The 17,741-nt window shown below is 39.3% G+C and overlaps 5 protein-coding genes across 7 annotated transcripts; 3 read left to right on the top strand and 2 right to left on the bottom strand.

Annotated features, from left to right (window-relative positions):
- The first annotated feature begins 319 nt into the window (after positions 1-319).
- LOC145704887 (uncharacterized) lies at positions 320-1,435 on the top strand. Its single transcript, XM_081782352.1, has 5 exons — positions 320-440; positions 487-889; positions 929-1,157; positions 1,196-1,291; positions 1,335-1,435. The coding sequence occupies exons 2-5, from the start codon at positions 707-709 to the stop codon at positions 1,421-1,423; spliced, it is 597 nt and encodes a 198-aa protein (XP_081638478.1). The 5' UTR covers positions 320-440; positions 487-706; the 3' UTR covers positions 1,424-1,435.
- A 1,192-nt stretch (positions 1,436-2,627) lies between these two features.
- On the top strand, positions 2,628-4,500 carry LOC145706200 (uncharacterized). 2 transcript variants are annotated; one of them, XR_014134658.1, is made up of 6 exons: positions 2,628-2,726; positions 2,773-2,838; positions 3,054-3,387; positions 3,435-3,647; positions 3,691-4,325; positions 4,367-4,500. XR_014134658.1 is itself a non-coding variant. In XM_081783732.1 (5 exons), the coding sequence occupies exons 1-5, from the start codon at positions 2,674-2,676 to the stop codon at positions 3,883-3,885; spliced, it is 861 nt and encodes a 286-aa protein (XP_081639858.1). In that variant the 5' UTR covers positions 2,628-2,673; the 3' UTR covers positions 3,886-4,500. The 2 variants fall into 2 exon arrangements, 1 of the variants encoding a protein (XP_081639858.1); XM_081783732.1 differs by having other exon boundaries at positions 3,691-4,500.
- Positions 4,501-4,523: 23 nt separating this feature from the next.
- On the bottom strand, positions 4,524-11,149 carry LOC145706198 (uncharacterized). Of its 2 annotated transcripts, XM_081783727.1 has the most exons (12): positions 10,928-11,149; positions 8,095-8,354; positions 7,195-7,881; positions 6,619-6,843; positions 6,310-6,510; positions 6,183-6,266; positions 5,923-6,138; positions 5,666-5,878; positions 5,432-5,617; positions 4,981-5,334; positions 4,882-4,938; positions 4,524-4,838 (listed from the first exon to the last, which is right to left on the bottom strand). In XM_081783727.1, exons 2-12 carry the CDS (start codon positions 8,335-8,337, stop codon positions 4,806-4,808), a joined length of 2,499 nt encoding a protein of 832 aa, XP_081639853.1. In that variant the 5' UTR covers positions 8,338-8,354; positions 10,928-11,149; the 3' UTR covers positions 4,524-4,805. The 2 variants fall into 2 exon arrangements, with proteins under 2 accessions (XP_081639853.1, XP_081639854.1); XM_081783728.1 differs by lacking the exon at positions 6,619-6,843.
- Positions 11,150-13,404: 2,255 nt separating this feature from the next.
- LOC145701667 (dynein light chain Tctex-type 5-like) lies at positions 13,405-14,123 on the bottom strand. The gene is made up of 5 exons (XM_081778881.1): positions 13,985-14,123; positions 13,858-13,941; positions 13,715-13,813; positions 13,484-13,647; positions 13,405-13,420 (listed from the first exon to the last, which is right to left on the bottom strand). Exons 1-5 carry the CDS (start codon positions 14,012-14,014, stop codon positions 13,405-13,407), a joined length of 393 nt encoding a protein of 130 aa, XP_081635007.1. The 5' UTR covers positions 14,015-14,123.
- Positions 14,124-16,611: 2,488 nt separating this feature from the next.
- On the top strand, positions 16,612-17,656 carry LOC145706202 (uncharacterized). Its single transcript, XM_081783733.1, has 6 exons — positions 16,612-16,647; positions 16,711-16,973; positions 17,033-17,085; positions 17,129-17,257; positions 17,303-17,457; positions 17,509-17,656. The coding sequence occupies exons 1-6, from the start codon at positions 16,617-16,619 to the stop codon at positions 17,595-17,597; spliced, it is 720 nt and encodes a 239-aa protein (XP_081639859.1). The 5' UTR covers positions 16,612-16,616; the 3' UTR covers positions 17,598-17,656.
- Positions 17,657-17,741: the final 85 nt, after the last annotated feature.

The raw sequence follows: 17,741 nt of genomic DNA, 5'->3' as shown, positions 1-17,741 counted from the left end.
TCCTCAGCCTCATGGTCATCAAGAGATACACAATCCAGAGACCTACGTTATGATAGCCAATCTAAAAAATAAGGTTGAAAATTTGGAAATGCGCAATAAAGGTCTAAAGGTATTCTCGTTAATGAATTTTTATTTATATGTAATTCAATATAGAGAATCTACAACAAAAGTAAAAGAACTGTGGCCACTCTAACTCAAGAGATAGAACTTCTGAAGATGCAAATTGATCAAAATCGACGGCCCGAAATTCATCAAACCACCAGGAGAGGTCATATAAATGACATTATATTTTGAGACTTCATATTTTTTCACCCATAAAAGAGAGTTTATCGCTGAAAATGACGCTTACGAACAAGAGGAACGCCAGCTTGAGGCAGAATTTCAAGCAACCATTCGAGCCACGCAGGCGAATGCCGGTGCTATAATCCAGGCGCGAATAAGTAACGAGCCCGTAATATTTACAGTAGTTTCTGACTTCCTCACTAGATTTGGACAAGTTCGAAAACTGCGTTATTTGCACACGTCAATACGATAATCAGGGTCATCATCGTGTCGTCCTTCGCCCCTGTGGCCATATTGTCGGAGAACGATGTTTCCTAAACTGGGGAGGAGACAAATGTCCCTACCAATGTGAGTTTGTTGGAGGTCATCAAAGAATTTATGTCGGAGTGTGAGAAAAGATCCAATTTCTGTTCAGTTAATTTGTATGCTTTGCAAAAAAATTTGTTTGAGGGCTCATTTTTTGAAGATTCTGGCTCATTCAGAGTTCGATCAGATGGGAAACCAAAGCAGTAACGAGGCTCATGCAGAGAACTGGCGATTGAAAGAAGAAAATAGCAATTTAAAAGAGGAAAACCAAAAATTGCAGCAACAAGTCAACGAGCTTCAGGTAAAGCTGACAAGTCCGCTAGACTCATAATTACATAAGACGACTCTCAAAAGCACGGAAAATTTGGTCAGTGATCTGAACGACTTGGTCTGCGATGCATATTCTACGAGAAATCAGCCGATTCCCATGCAAACTCAAAATAGATTCATGACGTATATGATGACTTCTCAAAATTCCCGGACTAGGCAACGTGACCTAGAGAATGAAATCGCTCAATTGCGGCAGTCTAGGACTAGAGTTGGGAATGAAGCTCTTGCTCTTAGACAAAGTATGCTTTCTTTCTCAGAATTTCAATCATTTCATTAGATTTGGACAGATTAGAAAGCTGTATCATTTGTACAGAACCCTATGACGATGAAGATCACTTCCGAGTTGCGCTAAAACCATGTGGTCATATTCTAGGTAGATCAAGTTGTTCTGAATAAAGCTAACGCGAAATTTGAAGGAAAAAGCTGTCACGAAGACTGGGGAACTGGCAGATGTCCGTATCATTGCAATGGAATCGACGGCCACTTACGAGTTTATCTCAGCTAGAAATACTTTTTTATGAAACTGTAATAATAAATTTTATTGATATTTCACGCTTAGGAAAAGGTAGAGTTTTTTCTCAAATACCCTGTCGAAAGAAACTATGGAAACAATCTTATAATCACAGAACACTGCAAATAATGCCAAATCCTTGTCAATAAATTCATGCTTACGAAACCAAAAAGCTTCTCAACTAAGTGAATTTTTACTATTTTCAATGGGAAATATAATTGCGAACAATATTGAAGACAACAAGAGGAACAAAAAGTCGACCAAAAATGAAGTTTATTATCAAACATACGAAAGAGAAATTGATACGCACATTGCAAAGCTTGAATCAGAGATTGCATTTTTGAAGGGGAATGGAGCAATGAAAAGCAATGGAGGCAGAGGAAAAGACAATGAAATCGAGCAGTTGGAACTTCAAGTTGGAAGACTGATGAGCCAAAATGAAGCATTGAAGAGAGCGAATAATGAAGATAATGCAGTTCAGCAGAGTCAGATTCAATCGTTGGTCGATCAAAATGAGAAATTGCAGAGAGAAATAAAATTGTACCGGGAAAAATCGATGCTCAATAAAACAAGTATCAATAAAACTCAATCAGAAGCCTCCGCAAGACCGAATTCATCAAGACCAACAGTAAATGAAGCTGTTACATGCATTGTCTGTTATGAATCCTACGATTCTGGAAATCATAGAAGAATAAGTCTTCAGCCGTGTGGTCACATGATTGGGTTTAAATGCCATAAGGAAATCGGAAGGAATAGATGCCCTTATAGCTGCGAAAACGTGAGATCATATGAGTCAGAAGAAGATGAAGGTGATAAAATGTGTTATTTTTATTATTTAATTGATGATTACATAGACACTGACGCAATGAGAATTTGCGTGGTGTGCGAAAATACTTACGACGATAAGGACCACTTCCGGTAATAATATTTTCATTCCATTATGGAATAACTGCTATTAGCAGTTATTAATTGGTGTTTTAGAGTTGTTCTCAGACCATGCGGACATATGCTTGGATCAAAGTGCCACCAATCTTGGGGAATAGACAAGTGCCCATATAGCTGTGGGAGAGTTGATGAAGCAATTAAACTTCAATTTTAAAATCTGCTTATGCGTACCTAATAAATTCTAATAGACAATCATCTTCGCTCTTGATGATTAGGAACGGTAGCTGTAAAAGCGGGTGACAGCGTCGGATCTTTTCTAATTATCAACTTTTTCCAATTTTTTCAAGAAGGTCAAGGAAATGCCAAGAAGAACTATTTGCCTAGAAAATGCTCAAGTCTCAGTCGCTGCCGAGTAAATTCAAGAGTTTTTTTTAATATTTTCTAAGTTAGACCTTTAGATTGAGATTTGAAGCCCACATGACTACAGTCACAAAAGCAGTCATTGAAGATATCCACCTCCAAAGGAAGGGGTAAAACAGGAGACTGACTGTCTGAGAGAAATGAATTTTGGATAAGAAAGCTTATGGGTAGAGTGCAGAAGAATATAAAATATGAACTTATTCTCGTTTTGAATATTTACCACGCCTATTGAATAAGAGAAAGGAAGATAAACTCAACAACAAATTGATAATTCAAGCCTTTTTCCAGTCTCCGTTGATACTGTTTGACCCTTGAAAAGTCGCTGTAACGCGATGAGGAGACCAAAAATCTTCCATGATATCATCGTCCTCGTCGACGGGTCAGATTCTTACAACAACAAAGTCTGCGTGGATGGAAAAGTAGACGGAGCAGAAGCTTTCACTGCTACCCAAAGGATGATTGATCGAGTACTGCTGCCTGGTCTGCGAGAAAGACTTGGTGACGACAGAGCTACTTTTACGATGGTGCAGTTCTCGGGCATCAAACAGCTTGAACATTGCTACGAACCTGGAAGCGGAGGATTGACGGAAGATGGCCTCATGCATTATAAAATTGAAATTGAACCGTGCACTCTTGAAGCGGCTGAAAGAACTGTAAGTCATGATTGCTCGATAATACTCGGTATAATATTTATCCACAGATCTTTTACGATGATGGTCTAGATGGAAACGGACAGCTTTTCTTATGCCTTCAGGATCTCAATATCAAAGGAAACTTCATCGAAGGCAAGTTCGAGGAAGCAATTCAAACAAAATACCAAAGAAAACGCTCGATGATCATCGTTTCCGACGAAGAATGGGACATTCTCACCCTACAAAGTGCTTTTGGCGGCAAAACTGGAGAAAAATCTCATGTTAGAATAACCATGAAAATCAAGTGCTTATAATATTCTTCAGATAGCGAAAGTCAACCGAGAAAATTACGAAGTCTATCCAATTATCGTCCGGCCAAACGAATATCATGATCTCGAGGATGATTTTATTAAAAACGAGCTTGCATCAAAACCCGAAAACTACAAAAAAGTATTCACTGGAAGATTCGATATCGAAATGAAGCAAGCGCTGGAAGAGATCATCCGCGAGTTTCGGTAGCTTCTAACCCTAACCTCACCGCTTTTCTAATAATATTAAGATATTCTGGATAAATAAAAGACTTTTTCTAAGGTATATTTTGTCATCTGCGGTTTTTGCAGTGCTTGAGTTGCCATTGTATTTCTCATTAAAAATGCAAACTTTGAAGACTCCAAGACTCTTTTTTCTGTCTCCCTAATTCAAATCTAAAGAGAATCATCTGGTCGCAGGAACTTCTTATTTCCGCGGATGAAGTTTGTTTATTTAGTTCAACTGATAAGTTCAGTCGTTTTTGCTGAATCACGTGATTGTTTGGGCTTCTGAATTTCATAACTAAAAAGTACACAGATCATTTACGAAGCCCTTGTTAGTAACTTTCCTGTTTTTGCTTTCAAAGGATTATGCTCTTTAGTTGAGAATAAACAGTCGATGAAATCGTATCGAATGGACGAACTATCAAAGTATGATTTCTAGTCAAGTCTTGTCGCTTTACAGTTTATAGCTCGCTGAAGAAGTTGAAGGAAATCATCGCGAAACAAAAGTTTGATCAAAAAGCCGGAAGGACAAAATATCTGTCACTCAATGCAAGAAACTATTTATAAAACCACCTGTTAAATAAATTGACTTTTTTTTCTATTTTTGAATGTAAAAAGACGACATTTGATAGCTTCAATATTAATATAATTACAGTAGTAGCTTTGTTGCAAGAGAAAGTGCAGTTGAAATATTATTTGTCTTTGAAAAACGTAAAGTTGGAGTCTTTGGAAATGAGAGGGAGCAAGGAAAAGGAAGTTGGTCGGGATCTTTCTTTGATAGCATCATCATCGTTGAGGGAGATAGAGATAAAAGTAAAGGCGAACTTAGACAGTAGTAGTGGAGAGGAGGAGTCATTGAAGAATTTTGAAGCACAGCTGGAATGAACATAGCAAGAACATGAGTCATCAGTGGTGAAGTCGAGTGTTGGGATTCCTCCTCTGAAAATAGAGATGAAAGTCGGTTCTAGGATTTTTTGCTTACCGGTGGAGGAGGTCGAGCACCACGAGGGGGAGTCGGAAGAGTAGCACTTCCATTCATCTATAAAAATAGTTCAGTTTTTGACTAGAAAGTGAGTCAAACCTTCGATGATCGAGCCGCTTGCACCATCAGTTCCGGTGGCGGTGGAGGCAAATCAAAGCCAATAGAGCGATTCGATTGATCGCCTTGTTCGTGCACTTGGCTTGACAGCTGTTTGATCTGGGAGATGAATGGAGGTGGAGGTGGAAAATCGCCACGGCGGAGTGGACTTGCCGGAGCTTGGTTTGGGTTTGAGTCGTTGTAGAAATTTGTCATTGGAGGTGGTCGATGGAGAGTTAATTGCGGTTGCTGGGGTTTGGGAGCTTGGGGGAGGTTTTGAGCGGGAGGCGGATGCATTATTGCTTGATGGACTTGGCCAGTCGGAGGCATCGATGGAGGAGCTGGCTTTTTCGGCGACTACGGAAATGTTTTAATTGTATTTTTTTTTGTTAATTTAGTGAGATCAAAATGTTGCGTGTGTAATAAGAATTACGCGTTTTGTAAAAGCTCTCACCGATTGGAGGCCATCAACTTGGAGTGTCTCCAAGCTGTTGGGTCTCGAATTCGACACCGGAAGTGGGCCAAACGAGGGCGGACGTAGCGACAATAATGACGATGGCCTCTCCACGGTCGAGATCGTATTTCTGTAATTTTCGATCATCTTTAGGCCAAGTTTTGCGAGTCGTAACGCCGTGATCCACTGAAAAGTTCACGGTCACAATTTTGTTTTCGTAAAAAATGGAGTTACCTTGAGCTCGTCAAGTTGATCTTCGACAGCGAAGAAGCGAATGCGCTCGTTTGGGTTGTTAGATTTGTTCATCTTTGTCACTTTCGGATGTCGAACTGCGAAGCCATTTGCTAGAGGCGCCTTGAACTTTGACTTCCATTCGACGCCTCGGAATAGGAGCATTGCTTGAAGATCGACGATTTCCTCTGGCGCTTTTTCGCGAGCTGATTCTTTCTGAAGGAGACTTTGTAGAACTGTATTTCGAAATCATTTTTTACCTTGAAAATAAGCAGTTTATGACCTCGAAGCTCAATATATTTCTTGTTCCATTTATCCTTAGCGTCGTTTTTGTAATAAACAGTGTCTCGCACAACGCTCTGGCCATCGTACCCCGGGTAGTTGAAGCCGCCACGATCGGGGAACCATCTTTGGAGGATTTTGTGTCGCTCTTCTCTACTGGGCTGGCCTTGGGCTTGCTTTCGCTCGAGGATTACCTGTAATTAGCTTGTTACTCGGGACAATAAAAGGATAAAGTTACCTGTGGATTGGAAAACAGGAGCCACTTGTCCTTTCGCTCGAGGAAATGAATCTCACAAGGTGTTTGTTCCCAGTTTTGAATCACCTTGAAAATTGGTAAAGAATGAGGCAAAAGAAGCAGATCTTACCTCACAAACATTTTCATGCTCTTCTAAAATACGCTCCGTAGCCAATTCCGGATTGTATTCAAGCAGCGAATGTTTTGCCGTCAGCCTGACTCGGTGCTTTTCCGCCATAAGCTGGGTGATATATCGCACGGACATGCCCTTTTCGACTGGGATCAGTTTGTAACTCCCTTCGCCGGAGAAAATTCTCACGTGCTCAGCAGCCTAGGAAGGCATTTTAAAATCCCATAAATAGAATGTTCAAACATCCAGGACAATCACATGTTAATTTGATTTTTAATAAGTTAGTAGACATTGAACAACATTCAGCACCTCATAAGGATTAACTGGTTTCAGCTGTGGAGGAGGAGAGGGAAACGTCGTGTCCGTCGAGAAACCCGAGTCCCTGCTGAAGTCTGTATTGACAGACACAGCGGGAGACGACTTCTTATCAGCCACAACATTATGCCCTGCCGAGCAGCTCAAGCTGACGAAGGGGGGCAACGGGTCAACGTCGTCTCCGTCACTTGATTGATCCGACGTCAGTACTGCGATGCCCTGCACAGTTAGATCATTAGTAAGTCAGCCGTTTATCGAGGTCGATAATAATTATTATTTCAAATCAGTTTTGAGAGCTCATGGATCAAAATTAAATTTCTGGACATAAGCGCCCTCGTTCTCTCAACCAATCAAAAGAAGATAGCCGCAACTTCTGATTGGCTGACAGAAGGAGGGCGCTTTAGCCCTTTGGATTCTTTTTTTTCAAACTGATGTTTTGAGTGCTCAAAAATCCAAAGATCAAACTTATTCTTCACCCACAAAAGAATGCAGCATTCTGAATGCTAGCTCGAAATGCAAGAATAAGTGAGTCTAATCGTTTCTAGTGCAAATTTTTGTCTCATTCAATACCTTGATTTTCTCCATGAAGTTGTTTACTTCCGGATGCATCGGTTGGGTGGTCGGCTTTTCAGCAGTGGGCTGAGAAGGAACTTGGACTTGATGTTGATTAATCTCAGCTTTCTTCTCAGGCGGGATGTATTGACGATTGCGCAAAATAGTTGGCGTCTCGGCAAACGGTGGTATCCTTTGATGATCCGACGGCCCGTCGAACATCACTTTCTCACTCGGTCTCGCCGTTACAGGAGGCGTCAGCGCGGGAGGAGGAAATTTAGGCGGCGGAGGAGGCATTTTCAGCGAGTCGGAACTGCCCGTGCTCGATACGCTCGCCTTAGGCGTGTTTGGCGGTGGAGGCAAAACTTGTTGTAATCTTGGTCGGACTGGGGGTTTTTGCGGCGATGCTCCAGCTGATTGGAGAATTTGCGGGGGCAGCCCTGGTTTTGGGAGCTTTCCGACTTCGGGAGCCTTACTCGGGAAAGAGTTGAACTCGTTTTCCTCGATTTCAGCTGACGATCGGAAACTCACCCTCTTCGCAGTTTGAACTTTAGGCGGCGTCGTAACCAATCTATTGATCATTTCTGACGATTTTTTTCTTGGCGGAGTTTGTTTTTCAGGTTCTTTCGGTTTCTCGGGGTTCAAATCGGAGCCCAATGAGTTGAGGGAGTTCATAATCTGGTCCAGGCCATCATTATACGTTCCCTATAACATTCATTCATATTTTTCTTTGAAGACAAAAAAATCAACAAATCGGGACTTATCAAAAATTCACGAGCCACACCTGTCAGGCAACTCGCTACCCAACTGGCAACATCACCGATAATCCAATAAATTTGACAAGTTTGTGGTTTTATGGTCGCTCATAAGAAGATTGAGTGGGGGTTGTAATTGGGATTTTTGCTTGGGATTTCTTACCTCAGAATAGGATGAGTCGGGTGGCTTTTGTTGTAACTTGGGCGGTTTAGGCGGCGTGACCTTCTTGATCGTTTGGAAATCATTGGACAAGTCATTGGAGAGGCCGAGGCCGCTTTCAGCGGAGACGGAGGATTTCTCAGAAGTCACAGAAGTGCTCGAAGCAGGTTCAGAAGGACTCGTATCGAATCCAAGTTCACGGGTGACCGCATTCAGGTCGTTCAGTAAATCGTCTAGCGCATCCATATTCGATTCTGCTGCATCTGAACACGCCATTTTAATTCACTCTTTAACTCTTTGTTAGAAGAGGTGATATATGAAAGAAAGAGGGATTCTGTTTGAGGTTCCACTCAAAAATTGAATGAGTGATTAATTGATAATTGAGGCTATCTTGAGCCTTGAAGTCTGACGATTCAGAGGTTCAAATGACTGCGGCTTTCCCATCTTGCTTTTATTACAGATAAATTAATAACTAACCAATAGTAAAAAAGACAGTATAACCGCAGTATTTTGAACATCTGAATGGTAATAATCTTGAAAAGCCAGCTTTACAATATTGAGTATTTTTCCCACAGTCGCTGAGACCTTCTCTATAAGACCCTAACTAAGTAAAAGCAGGATTAAATTCCGGAAGCCTATTGTACATTGTACAAGGAACAGAAAAACTTTACATAACAATAAAGTTGCTCACAAAATCGTGTTGCTACATAAATACTCAGACATAATGAGAGCGGCGCACGTGATTTCTGACTACTGCTACTTTTCTACTGACTGCTGCTGAGCCGGATGATCCAGCTTATAATCCTTCGGCGCTGCGCTCAAAGACGCTAGCGAATTCCAGACGCACTTTTATACCAAACTCGCGCGAAAAGAGTATTTATGAGCTTATTAAGTATTTTCGTGTGGAGGGGCGTGTTCTTGACTTAAAACAGGATAAGCCCTTTTGTTGAAGGCGCTATTGATTCTGTTTTTGACATTTTTTTTTCGAATCGCGAATCGATTTTTGGCAGCGAAATTTTCGCAAAATGCGTTAATAATTCAGCCCGGCGAGCTTTTAAATTGATAATTAAACACATCCTCAAATGCGACAGGCCAATCTGTTATTTACAGGGCCAATGTCAGAAAGTCACTAAATGTCGAATGAAAAAAAAGATGAGACACAATATGTCACATATGCTACGATAAGGAATAGACTTTTCTGAAAATAGAAAGCTATTATTTCAAATCAAAGCTTTTAAATTAATATTGCGATAAAAACAGTTTCAGCGGAGTCATGAGAAAAACCGCTGAGCTCAAGCTTATCATAAATCAAAGAAACACTCAAGTAAAACGATTGTGAGCAAGTTTAATACACAACGAAAACCAAGCTGCTTTATGAGAGATCCACGCGTGTTTTGTTTATATTCAAAATCGGCCGCATTTCGGTCTTTCGTTCAAAATCACTCAAATGGACCATGTTTCGGCGTTTTATCGACACCTGAATGTCTACATTGATTGAGACTCTACAACAGCAGTTGAGCTTTAGCTTGTTCCAAGTTAAACAATTTTTATCGCCTTTTTTCCCAAAGTCGTTTTGTGATTGTTCACTGACGAAGAATAAAATTTATGAAAAATGGAAGATGATTCAAAATTTAAAAATTCAAAAACGCGTTTTGACAAGCAGACCGACAGAAAAAAAGTCTGACAGAAAAAAGTTATAAAAATAAAAGAGCGCGGCGCCGTAAAATAATCAAGATCAAAGCGACAACCCCTAGCCGCCGGTTTTCATGTTTCCCCTCTGTCTTTTCTTCTATCTTTTACCGATTCGTTTCTCTGTAGAAGGATTCTTTTTTTGGTGGATTTGCTTTCGAATTTGTGGTCAATTACAACTCTCTCGGTCCATTTTTAAAGTTACGATGGCGATAAAAAATGTGATTATTCACATGGACAAATATGTATTACCAATAGTAATCACCAATGCTGTAAGTTGAATGGAATTCGCCAAATTTGGTAAGGGGACGAAATAGAAAATACGAAGCGAGAATGAACTGAATTCGAGCGTAAAATTGGACACCAAGACATAAATAATTGTAAATAAGAAGTCTGCACAAACAACCTTTTTTTATGCTGACTTGAGAATACAAATTCCTCAGCGCATATTTCATCTAACGCAAAAATCTATAATTTCTATCAAGAATATTTACAACTGAAACTAGAGTGAAAATATGCCAGATAGAGAAAGTTTGCTAAAGTCGTAACTTTCATTTTCCTCATTTTTTGAGGACCTGTTAATTTTCTTTTCTTGAAAATTTGGCTCCTTTTGTCCCTTTTCCGCGCTTTTTTGGCTTGGGTCCACGGCGCGTTTTTCTTTAATTATTTCCGTGTTGCTCCTTACTTCGAAACTTGAAAGATTGGAGACTCCAAGCGAAAAAAGCACTTTTGGAAAATCGATCACGTGTTTGAATGATCATACAGTAAAGAACATTGGGGGATAAGAATTTATATTACGCTCACTTTCCATATGTTCCGCCGCGCATAAATTACACGCCTGATGTAAATTTAATGCCGCGAAATCGCACTAGACCCAGATTTTGTGGAGCACCGCGGAATTTTTGTCCAAATTTATTCTTTCTGAACTTTTTTTGTAAAAAAATCTTTAAATTTTCAACGATATTTAGTCAGAAAAAGCTATTTTCTGACTTTAATATGATTTTAACCGCAAAAATGATCCAAAAATATGCATTTTTACAGCAGTAAACAACTCATTTTATTATATCAATACACAGAAAGCTTCATTTTACTATATAATTTAGATTTTCTTTAGGAAATATATTATTTTATTGAATTCATTTATTACCTAGGTCATGATGAAATTATTTTTTTCTTAGTTGGATTATTTTCTCCAAAATCTTCTTTTAAATCTCTTATTCAACCTTCTTTACTAATTTATTTCTTCGTATCTCTCTTATAAGATCAAAAGATAAAACTTCTTTATTTCAAATTTCTTTTATTTTTAGTTTTTCTGGCTTCGCTCGGGTGATTCAGCAGTTTTAGTGGCGAGTAGTAATACTTTTCAAAATGGCTGAAAAATTGAGAAAACGCGCGTGCGCCAGCGCCGTCGGACTTTTTGATTGGTCCATTCGGCTGATGACGTCATCGCGGACAGCCAAGCGGGGGAGCACGGGCCAACGCGCCCGATCACGCGTCGCATAGATTTTCAAAAAAACTCTTTTTTGCTCAATTTTCAGGTTATCAAAGCACTTTTCGGAAATTATACTGTGTCAACTCGGTACAGCCACGATTGAAGAGCCTTGCTTGATATTCAAATATAATAAACATTCGAAATTTAGCGCAAAATTCAGTATCTTCAATTTGAAAGGATACTCAGCGGAAAATACTGAATTTTCGCGATAATAATTGTAATGTATATTTTAGCTAAAGATCAAGTAGAACACGGCTATCCTAGCTGTACTGAGTCGACACAGTATAATTTCCGAGAAATACTTTGAAAATCAGGATATTGAGAAAAATAAAGGAGTCGATAAAAATCAGAATTTCTTCTTTAAATATTTTGATAAATCAAATAATTCTATTTAGTAAAACACTTATTGCTGATAACGTTTCAGTGATAAGTAATCAGCCAAAACTCCATTTTTGCTAACATTGAGAGTAAAAGCTTTCCCGTTTCAATCTGTCCTTTTTATCTGTTTGTGTCCACGTCAAATTTGGCTGGTACAGATAGTGCCACTTCCGTGACTCCTTTGTTGCTGTTAAATTTGAAAGAGATCCTTCATTCAAAAACGCGTCTAAATTCGAATAATTCTGTTTGAACTTTTCGAGAGCCGCGAATTTCGGCGCCTTGAAAGTTTGAATTCAAGAGCCAAGATCCTTATCTCCAAATACTAGTGTAATGTACAGTCATGCTTCACTCGAAGAACGGCTACCCCAATTTTCTGGAGTTTGAAAAATTTGGAGTACTTTTCTGGAAGTTGTAAAAATTTCGTAGGTTCCGTTTGGAGCAACGAAATTTCAAATCGATTTTTAAGGGTGTTAGAGTAATAATTAAGGGTAACTGACCCCGGCAAAAGAAAGAACGGGCCCGGGCCCACATTTTTGCCGGGGTTTGAGGCCGGGAGGCCCTTAACACCCTTAAAAATCGATTAGAAATTTCGTTGCTCCAAACGGAACCTACGAAATTTTTTACAACTTCCAGAAAAAGTACTCCAAATTTTTCAAACTCCAGAAAATAGTAGCAGCCCGAAGAACAGAAGAAATTGGCCGCACCCGAAATTGTAAATTTGAAAATTTATGTTTTTCAAATTTGCTTTTGAACATTCATCTTGGTGATTTTCCTCGTTGATTTCAGCACACTGACCTTGAAAGGTCAAAGCTTGGTACTCAGGAGTGAAATTTTAATTTATTCGTAATAGAGGCAGTAAATAAGAGCAGGGTTCCAATTTTGCTGAGCGATGGAGTGGATTTTGAGCGGAGTGGAGTGGAGCGTGAGCGGAGTGGATCCACTCCACTCCACTCGCTCAGCCTATATTTTTAGTATCCACTCATTCGCTCCACTCCACTCCAACCTGTAAAATCTACTTTGGAGTGGATTTTGAGTGGATGGAGTGGATTTTGAGCGGATGGAGTGGATTTTTGTCTTTAGCGCCCCTTTTCTCGTATTGTGATTGGAGACCGAGTTTTGTCCATTTTTAAATGAAGAATCAAATTCTCTCAGGGGATAATCAAGAGAATAAATCACTGATATAATATCAGGGTCAACCTTCAATTTAGGACCAACTCCTTCATAAAAGTTTGATGGTCAGAAAAATGAAAGGCTTCCTCACGGCGTGCAAAGAAGACTTCGGTTTCTGTCTGCTCGTGGGGGCCCGACCTTTTTCAACCTCTCTTCTTTACGCCCCCTCTTTCTCTTCCTTTCACCCCCTTTCTTAAAACCCCTTTTTTCAGAAAAGGAAAGGCTTGCTCACGGCGTGCAAAGATGACTTCGGTTTCTGTCTGCTCTTGGGGTCGAACCTTTTTTGTTATTCTGCTCTCTTTCAACCTTTTTGATAACCCTCCCCCCAACGACCCATTATAATGGATTATGAAATGCAAAAAAAAATTTTTAATCGCTCAAACTTCCCTAAAAATCCGCTCAAAATCCACTCAAAATCCACTCCGCTCACCCACTCCACTCGCTCAACCATTTTTTTGGGCATCCACTCACCGCTCCACTCCGCTCAAAAAATTTTTTGGGCTATCCACTCATCTCTCCACTCCACTCCAAAATTTTTTCGGCCAAAATTGGAACCCTGAATAAGAGCGACAGCGTAGAGAGATTCATTTTGAAATCGCACTGATCTTTTAGGCTCATTTTTTAGAAAAAAGAATTTTAAATTTTCGGAAGAAAAGAATTGACCCTTTCATAAAATCGTCAGTAGCTTCGTTCCAGAGACATCTTGAGCCCAAGAATATCGAAGGTTTCTCTTGCACGCTTCCGATCATTACTAGAGCTATGTGTTTGAAGTTTTCAGGGCTATCTTCCTTCACCATTTCAGAGATTCGTGAGGAGAGGTCCATACTCTTTATTGGGCTCTAGAATTCATGATGCCCGAAGTTGTCAGAAGAGCCAATCTTGATGAGCCCTTACCCATGTTCTCGCCTTTTCTGGATGATATTCTCTGCTTCCTAAGACGATTGACAGAAAATTTTTGATTTTTCGATCGAGGAAATCATGCTTGATTTTTTCCTGAAGAAAATTTTTATTTTTACTTTCTCAATAAAAACAGCTACCGGCACTCGAGTTGAGTATTTCTTTTGTGGCTTTTCTTCCGGTTCAAAGTTTACCGCCTTTTTCGCTTCTTTTCCCTTCGCTTTCTAGTGTTTCGAGCTCAGATATGAGTTGTTACTGGGACGGTACCTTTTTCTCCTTCAGTCCTCTGGGCGGCATCGTTATCAGAAAGTGTGAGTTTTATATCAAATTTGAATCGATGCTGTCCAGACAGAAGGGGTAGTACGATTCCTGATTGTGTGTAAATACTGCGTCACTATAGCGACTATGCTCTGTATAATTGGAACGGTGGTCCTAATCTCTCTGAAAAACGATCGACAAAGGAGATCGGAAATGGAAGATTTCGTCAGCAAGGAAAAGCGAAACTTGGCGATTTTGCAATGGCTGCGAAATCTGTTTGTCTTGGGGAGTGTACTTTGCGAGCGATAAGGAAAATTTTCACAGCGATCGGACGAGTAAATACGGAACCACTTTCGGGGTATTTGCAGTTTGATTACCATAATTTGCAATATTTATAGTTTCTTCTCTAGAATAATAACTGTGACGGTCCTTTCCAAGGGTTCAGCCTGGCCGTTAGACTTGTGGGAAACGGGGCCAGTTCAACTTAACGCACAATTAACGTCACCATGACGTGCTTTTAAGGTTAACGAAGTTTTCCAGCCCACTTCCGCCTTAAAGACCCCCAAACACCATACCTTTTCAGAATCAGTAGAAAATTTTAAGAATTTTGACCATTTAAAATTTTAGAAAACTCCACTTCCGGTCTATTCTAGAGCCGGAAGTTGACCAAATTTAGGTGTTAGGGTGAAGTGTGACCTATCAAATTGATGCTCAGAAGATTTTGTATCATCCTGTAATCAATATATCAGAAGAAATAGTCCCAAATATGGTCAAACCGACCGGTAAAATCATGTAAAAATGGCATAAAATGATGAATTTTTTCAGTTTTTCCGGTTGGTTTGATCCCCGTCGGTGTTCACTCTTTTCTCAAATGATAGGAAATCATCTGAGCATTAATTTGATGGGTCACACTTCACCCTAACACCTAAATTTGGTCAACTTCCGGCTCTAGAATCGACCGGAAGTGGAGTTTTCTGGAATTTTAAATGGTCAAAATTCTTAAAATTTTCTACTGATTCTAAAAAGGTATGGTGTTTGGGGGTCTATAAGGCGGAAGTGGACTGGAAAACTTCGTTAACCTTAAAAAAAGCACGTCCATGTTCTCAACCTTAGTGTATATAAACAAGGGTTTGAGCATACTGAAGGGTACCATATGTTCACCAATAAAGAATATAAAGACAACTTACCACGCAAATCACTTATTTTATGCTACAACAGTAATAAAGATTGAATATCTTTTAGAATTTGATTCACTTTCTTGTAGAGATGAGCTCACAATTTGAATTTCTTATGACAGGTACGAGTTGTCTTCCAAAGAATAAAACTACCAATAATTTATTGACAATAACACTTTTACCGAAAATATCTTGATATTATAGAGACGCAATTCACAGCAGTCCATCAAAAAGATTGTGATCCTTATTACAACCATCGAATGGGGAGTGTTGTTGTCTACAACAGCCAAAGACAACAGCTTCTTACTGTGAGATACCAGAACGACGACATTAACTGTTTCGAGTGCGAGGAGCATTTTACAGCTGAGCATCATAGTCTAGGAGAAGTTTTGACGACTACAACTGTCAAAGAAGATAAATGCTGTTTTTTCTGTCCTTGGCCGGTAGGTTTTCGAATGCACACTTCTTCTTTACTATAAAGTCTATTATTCGTTTGTTTAAAGACGATGCGAGAGAAAGGTATTTTCGCTGGACAGGAGCATCTTGGAAGTTTAAGGTTATTGTGAATTTCTGTAGATAAATTATAAATAAAAGTTAAGATCGAAGTACAACTGGGCCGAACCGGTTACTGGAGAATTGATTGACTCTCATTCAAATCCTGTCTTTGACTTCAACTTTCCAAAACGACAGAAACACCAAATTATTTTTAGGTTATCTATAATTCTGTTAAAAATATTAACGCTTTTTCCCGTTTAGCCAAGGAGGGAATGAAATTGCAACTCTGGACAGTCAAGTGGAACGCATCACTGAAAAGAAAAAAATCTTATTCTTCAAGGCTAAGATGCTGAAAGACCGCAATTACATTACTACTGTGAACTTTCCGCGACATCTGCCGATTCAAATCAAGCTTTGTAAGTTTTGTTAAATTAAAAATAATTGACCTACCTGTCTTCAGGTCTATTGATGAAAACAGCAATGAGGGCTCATGAAATTTACATAATTGAAAATCCGAAACCCGATGACAATTGAAAACCTTGAGAACCAACTGTCATCCACTATTATTTTCATTTATTAATAAACTAAATCACCAGCATGAATCCGATGACTATCAATTGAATCGATTCAATTCTTCGATTTCCTAAGCTTGGAGCATCGTTATCACTTATCACTGATAACTTATTAGAAAATAAGAATTTCATATCGAATATGAATTGATACTTTCCAGATAGAAGGGGTAGTACAATTTCTGGGATCCGGGCGGTGCAGGTACCAAATTGGTACCCGATAAGGAAAATTTCCACAGCGATCGAACGAATAAATACGGAATCACTTTTCCAATCTCCCTGGCAATAAAGCGCCTTTATAAACAGGATATTTATGAAATTTCCCAAAGATTTCATAATTTTCTCTCTAGAATAGTAACAAAGATTGAATATTTTTTAGTATTTTACGCAGTTTTTTTTAAGATGAGCTCGCAATTTCAATTTCTTGAGACAGGTACGAGCTATCTTCCAAGGAATAAAATGACAAAAAACAACCGAAACTATCTTGATATTTTAGAGACTCAATTTACAGCAGTCCATCAAAAAGATTGCGAACCTTATTACAACCATGAAATGGGAAGCGTAATCGTCTACAACAGCCAGCGACAACAGCTTCTTACTGTGAGATACCAGAACAAGTGCCTTAGCTGTTGCGAATGCGATGTGCAGTTTTCAGCGCACCATCATAGCCTTGGAGAAGTTTTGTCGACTACAATTGTCAAACAGAACAAGTGTCACACGATGACTCGCATCTGTTCTGTTCTGTTCTGCCAATGCCCGGTTGGTTTTCAAAAACACACTTCTGCTATTATTTACCGTCGATAATATTTTGTTTAAAGACGATGCAAGAAGAAGGTATTTTCGCCGGACAAGAGCAACTTGGAAGTTTAAGGTTTTTGTGAAATTCTGTAGATTAATTATAAATAAAAGCTCAGAACAAATTACGGCTGTTGCAAAACACCTACAGGAGAACTGATTGACTCTTACTCAAATCCAGTCTTTGACTTCAACATGCCACAGCCCTCATTCTCAAATCGACACGGAGAAGAGCAAATTATATTCGGGTATTCATAATTCTGTTTAAGATATTAACGTTTTTTCCCGCTCAGCCAAGAAGGAAATGTTATTGCAACTCTAGACAGTCAAGTGGAACGTATCACTGAAGAGACCAAAATCTTATTCTTCAAGACTAACATGGTGAAAGACCGCAATTACTTCGCTACCGTGAATTTTCCACCTCATCTCCCGATTCAAATCAAGCTTTGTAAGCTTCATTTCTTTAGCAAGTTCCTAACCAATTTGTTTTTTCTAATAGGTCTATTGATGAAAACTGCGATGAGAGCTCATGAAATTTACCGAATTGCGAATCCGAAACCATCAAGCAACGGCGGTGGAGGAAATTGATAAACCAAGTATTATACACTTTTCTTTTCATTTTCTAATAAACCATATAAACAAGAAAACATTCTAATCCGATGACTATCAATTCTTTGATTTCCTAAGCTGATATGCATTGTCAGCTGTGCGCATTTCCGACATGCACTTGAC

This window comes from Oikopleura dioica, chromosome PAR (assembly GCF_907165135.1).
Source record: "Oikopleura dioica chromosome PAR, OKI2018_I68_1.0, whole genome shotgun sequence".
Classification (NCBI taxonomy): Eukaryota; Metazoa; Chordata; class Appendicularia; order Copelata; family Oikopleuridae; genus Oikopleura; species Oikopleura dioica.
The sequence above is the reverse complement of the archived record's forward strand: the minus strand, read 5'-3'. Positions and strand labels throughout refer to the sequence as shown.

What these genes read in the sequence shown, in the direction of transcription:
- LOC145704887 (XM_081782352.1), top strand. Translation starts at nt 707, where the DNA reads ATGCTTTGCAAAAAAATTTGTTTGAGGGCTCATTTTTTGAAGATTCTG. An exon ending in AACAAGTCAACGAGCTTCAG is followed by an intron (nt 890 to 928) that starts GTAAAGCTGACA and finishes TAATTACATAAG; the next exon opens with ACGACTCTCAAAAGCACGGA. An exon ending in AGCTCTTGCTCTTAGACAAA is followed by an intron (nt 1,158 to 1,195) that starts GTATGCTTTCTT and finishes TCATTTCATTAG; the next exon opens with ATTTGGACAGATTAGAAAGC.
- LOC145706200 (XM_081783732.1), top strand. Translation starts at nt 2,674, where the DNA reads ATGCCAAGAAGAACTATTTGCCTAGAAAATGCTCAAGTCTCAGTCGCT. An exon ending in GAAGATATCCACCTCCAAAG is followed by an intron (nt 2,839 to 3,053) that starts GAAGGGGTAAAA and finishes ACCCTTGAAAAG; the next exon opens with TCGCTGTAACGCGATGAGGA. An exon ending in AAACTGGAGAAAAATCTCAT is followed by an intron (nt 3,648 to 3,690) that starts GTTAGAATAACC and finishes AATATTCTTCAG; the next exon opens with ATAGCGAAAGTCAACCGAGA.
- LOC145706198 (XM_081783727.1), bottom strand. Translation starts at nt 8,337, where the DNA reads ATGGATGCGCTAGACGATTTACTGAACGACCTGAATGCGGTCACCCGT. An exon ending in AAGCGGCTCGATCATCGAAG is followed by an intron (nt 4,939 to 4,980) that starts GTTTGACTCACT and finishes CTATTTTTATAG; the next exon opens with ATGAATGGAAGTGCTACTCT. An exon ending in GTGCTCGACCTCCTCCACCG is followed by an intron (nt 4,839 to 4,881) that starts GTAAGCAAAAAA and finishes CTCTATTTTCAG; the next exon opens with AGGAGGAATCCCAACACTCG.
- LOC145706202 (XM_081783733.1), top strand. Translation starts at nt 16,617, where the DNA reads ATGAGCTCGCAATTTCAATTTCTTGAGACAG. An exon ending in ATTTCAATTTCTTGAGACAG is followed by an intron (nt 16,648 to 16,710) that starts GTACGAGCTATC and finishes TTGATATTTTAG; the next exon opens with AGACTCAATTTACAGCAGTC. An exon ending in CCCGATTCAAATCAAGCTTT is followed by an intron (nt 17,458 to 17,508) that starts GTAAGCTTCATT and finishes TTTTTCTAATAG; the next exon opens with GTCTATTGATGAAAACTGCG.
- LOC145701667 (XM_081778881.1), bottom strand. Translation starts at nt 14,014, where the DNA reads ATGCCGCCCAGAGGACTGAAGGAGAAAAAG. An exon ending in GAGGACTGAAGGAGAAAAAG is followed by an intron (nt 13,942 to 13,984) that starts GTACCGTCCCAG and finishes TCGAAACACTAG; the next exon opens with AAAGCGAAGGGAAAAGAAGC. An exon ending in AATACTCAACTCGAGTGCCG is followed by an intron (nt 13,814 to 13,857) that starts GTAGCTGTTTTT and finishes AATTTTCTTCAG; the next exon opens with GAAAAAATCAAGCATGATTT.